At 49.8% G+C, this 2,248-nt stretch overlaps 1 protein-coding gene across 1 annotated transcript; it reads left to right on the plus strand.

Annotated features, from left to right (window-relative positions):
• Positions 1-6: 6 nt before the first annotated feature.
• Positions 7-929, plus strand: RAP2B (RAP2B, member of RAS oncogene family). Its single transcript, XM_006149758.3, has one exon. The coding sequence runs from the start codon at positions 225-227 to the stop codon at positions 774-776; it is 552 nt and encodes a 183-aa protein (XP_006149820.1). The 5' UTR covers positions 7-224; the 3' UTR covers positions 777-929.
• The last annotated feature ends 1,319 nt before the right edge of the window (positions 930-2,248 follow it).

The raw sequence follows: 2,248 nt of genomic DNA on the forward strand, positions 1-2,248 counted from the left end.
CGGGCCCCCGCCCCCGCGCCCCCGCGCCACGCTGCCGCCGCCGGTCGGCCCGGCACCCGGGCCCCGTTTGATAATTTCTGCACCCTGCGCGCCCCGGCCACCCTCCCCTGTTTCTTTTCCTGCGGGGCTGAGGAAGGGGAGAAGTCCAGCCACCAAGCCCAGCCTTCCCTGGTGCGCAGCCCCGACGGGGCCGCGGCAGGCGCTGCGAGAGCGCTGACGGAGCCATGAGAGAGTACAAAGTGGTGGTGCTGGGCTCGGGCGGCGTGGGCAAGTCTGCGCTCACCGTGCAGTTCGTGACGGGCTCCTTCATCGAGAAGTACGACCCGACCATCGAGGACTTCTACCGCAAGGAGATCGAGGTGGACTCGTCACCGTCGGTGCTGGAGATCCTGGACACGGCGGGCACGGAGCAGTTCGCGTCCATGCGGGACCTATACATCAAAAACGGCCAGGGTTTCATCCTCGTCTACAGCCTTGTCAACCAGCAGAGCTTCCAGGACATCAAGCCCATGCGGGACCAGATCATCCGCGTGAAGCGGTACGAGCGCGTGCCCATGATCCTGGTGGGCAACAAGGTGGACCTGGAGGGCGAGCGCGAGGTTTCCTATGGCGAGGGCAAGGCCCTTGCCGAGGAGTGGAGCTGCCCCTTCATGGAGACGTCGGCCAAAAACAAAGCCTCGGTGGACGAGCTGTTCGCCGAGATCGTGCGACAGATGAACTACGCGGCTCAGCCCAACGGCGACGAGGGCTGCTGCTCGGCCTGTGTGATCCTCTGAGGCGCCCGCTGTGGTTGCGCGCCGGCCGCGCTCTGCGCACAAAAGCCAAACGCACCCAACTCTAAATGTGATTTCTCTTTTTGCTTTGAGATTGGAGACGACTTTGCATTGGCCGGGATGTCCAGGGAGCCTGGCAGATCTCCCAGGCGGACGGCATCCGTTAACCCATTTTCCCCCTTTTAATTAGCCACTAGGACGCTGTACTGGCAGCTTGACACCCGGCAAGCAAAAGTTTCAGCCTGGAAAAAAAATGGGGCTGGCGTGGGGTGGGGTGGAGGAAGTGGAGAGGAAGAAGATGGAAGGGGGTTTCTTTCTCTCTCTTTCTCTCTGTCAACAACTGTTTTCTAGTTCCAAGTTTTAAAAACGTGGAAGGAAGTCGAAGAGAACCATATGAAGGAGCAGGAGAAGAGGAAGAAACTTCTGTTTTTTCCTTGTTTTCCAGGAGTTGCTGGAAATTAAGATCGGGTTCCTTTTCTGCCAGCTTGGAGGGGCAACCCCGTGACTGATTGCGATTCTGAGGATGTCTATGCAAAGTTGGATTCTTGTTACAGTGTATCCAATCTGAAGTATTGCACATCTGAACTGGGACTGTTAACACTGAGGCCAACACAGTGTGGGGTGCCAGAAAGTGTCTGCTGATATTTGTGGAAAAAAAAATCTATTTTGTTTACCTACTGTATCAAATGGGGAGTCTGGGGGAGAGTGGTAGTATTTTTTTTTTTAAATCAGCTGTGAAAAAAAATGTTACAGATCTGCACATTTTTGTGTGTACTATTGTGAGTGTGAGCGTGTGTGTTTTTTAAGTTTAGTTTTTTGTTGTTTTTTTCTTTTTTCATTTTTTTTTTTTTGGTTGGCAGTAACAGATTTTAATGACTAGCTTTTTAAAATATAGTACAAAGACTTTGTAAATGTGATTCAGGGCCCCCAGCACCCCTGTGTCTGCAGAGTGCCTTCAAAACTCAGCTGTTCCAGCCGGTGCCAACCTGTGAACTTCCCACCATATCCCAGAATCTGCTGTTCCCCAAACCACTTCCCAGTTTCCTCTCAGTAATCTTCCTGAAGGAACCAGGACAATAGGGCCTGTTGTTCAGTGAAAATCTTTATTATTTTCAGCCTTTAACATGTAAGTTCCATGTCCTGCAATGAATTTATTTTTTACTTTTTTTTTCTCATTTTGTTCAAATTACCAGGTATTTAGCTCCCCTTTTCTATTATTTTTTACATTTTTTGATGATCTGTTATAGGGTGTTCCTCCAGAAGCAAAGAGCAAAATTTTACTGTTGTGATGTACCAAGAGAATTCTAACTAATTGTAATTTTTAATTCCATGCGTTTAATCATTGTCTCATTTTAAGACTTTTAATACAAATGTCATTTTTAAAGAAACAAACCCAAAGCGATTGTTTGTGTTTCTGTGTTTCATATTCAGGGATTTAATACAGTGTCATGACTGAGGTGGGCAGGGGCAGGTGC

The sequence above is a fragment of the Tupaia chinensis genome, unplaced genomic scaffold (genome assembly GCF_000334495.1).
Source record: "Tupaia chinensis unplaced genomic scaffold, TupChi_1.0 Scaffold000272_1, whole genome shotgun sequence".
NCBI classification, from domain to species: Eukaryota; Metazoa; Chordata; class Mammalia; order Scandentia; family Tupaiidae; genus Tupaia; species Tupaia belangeri.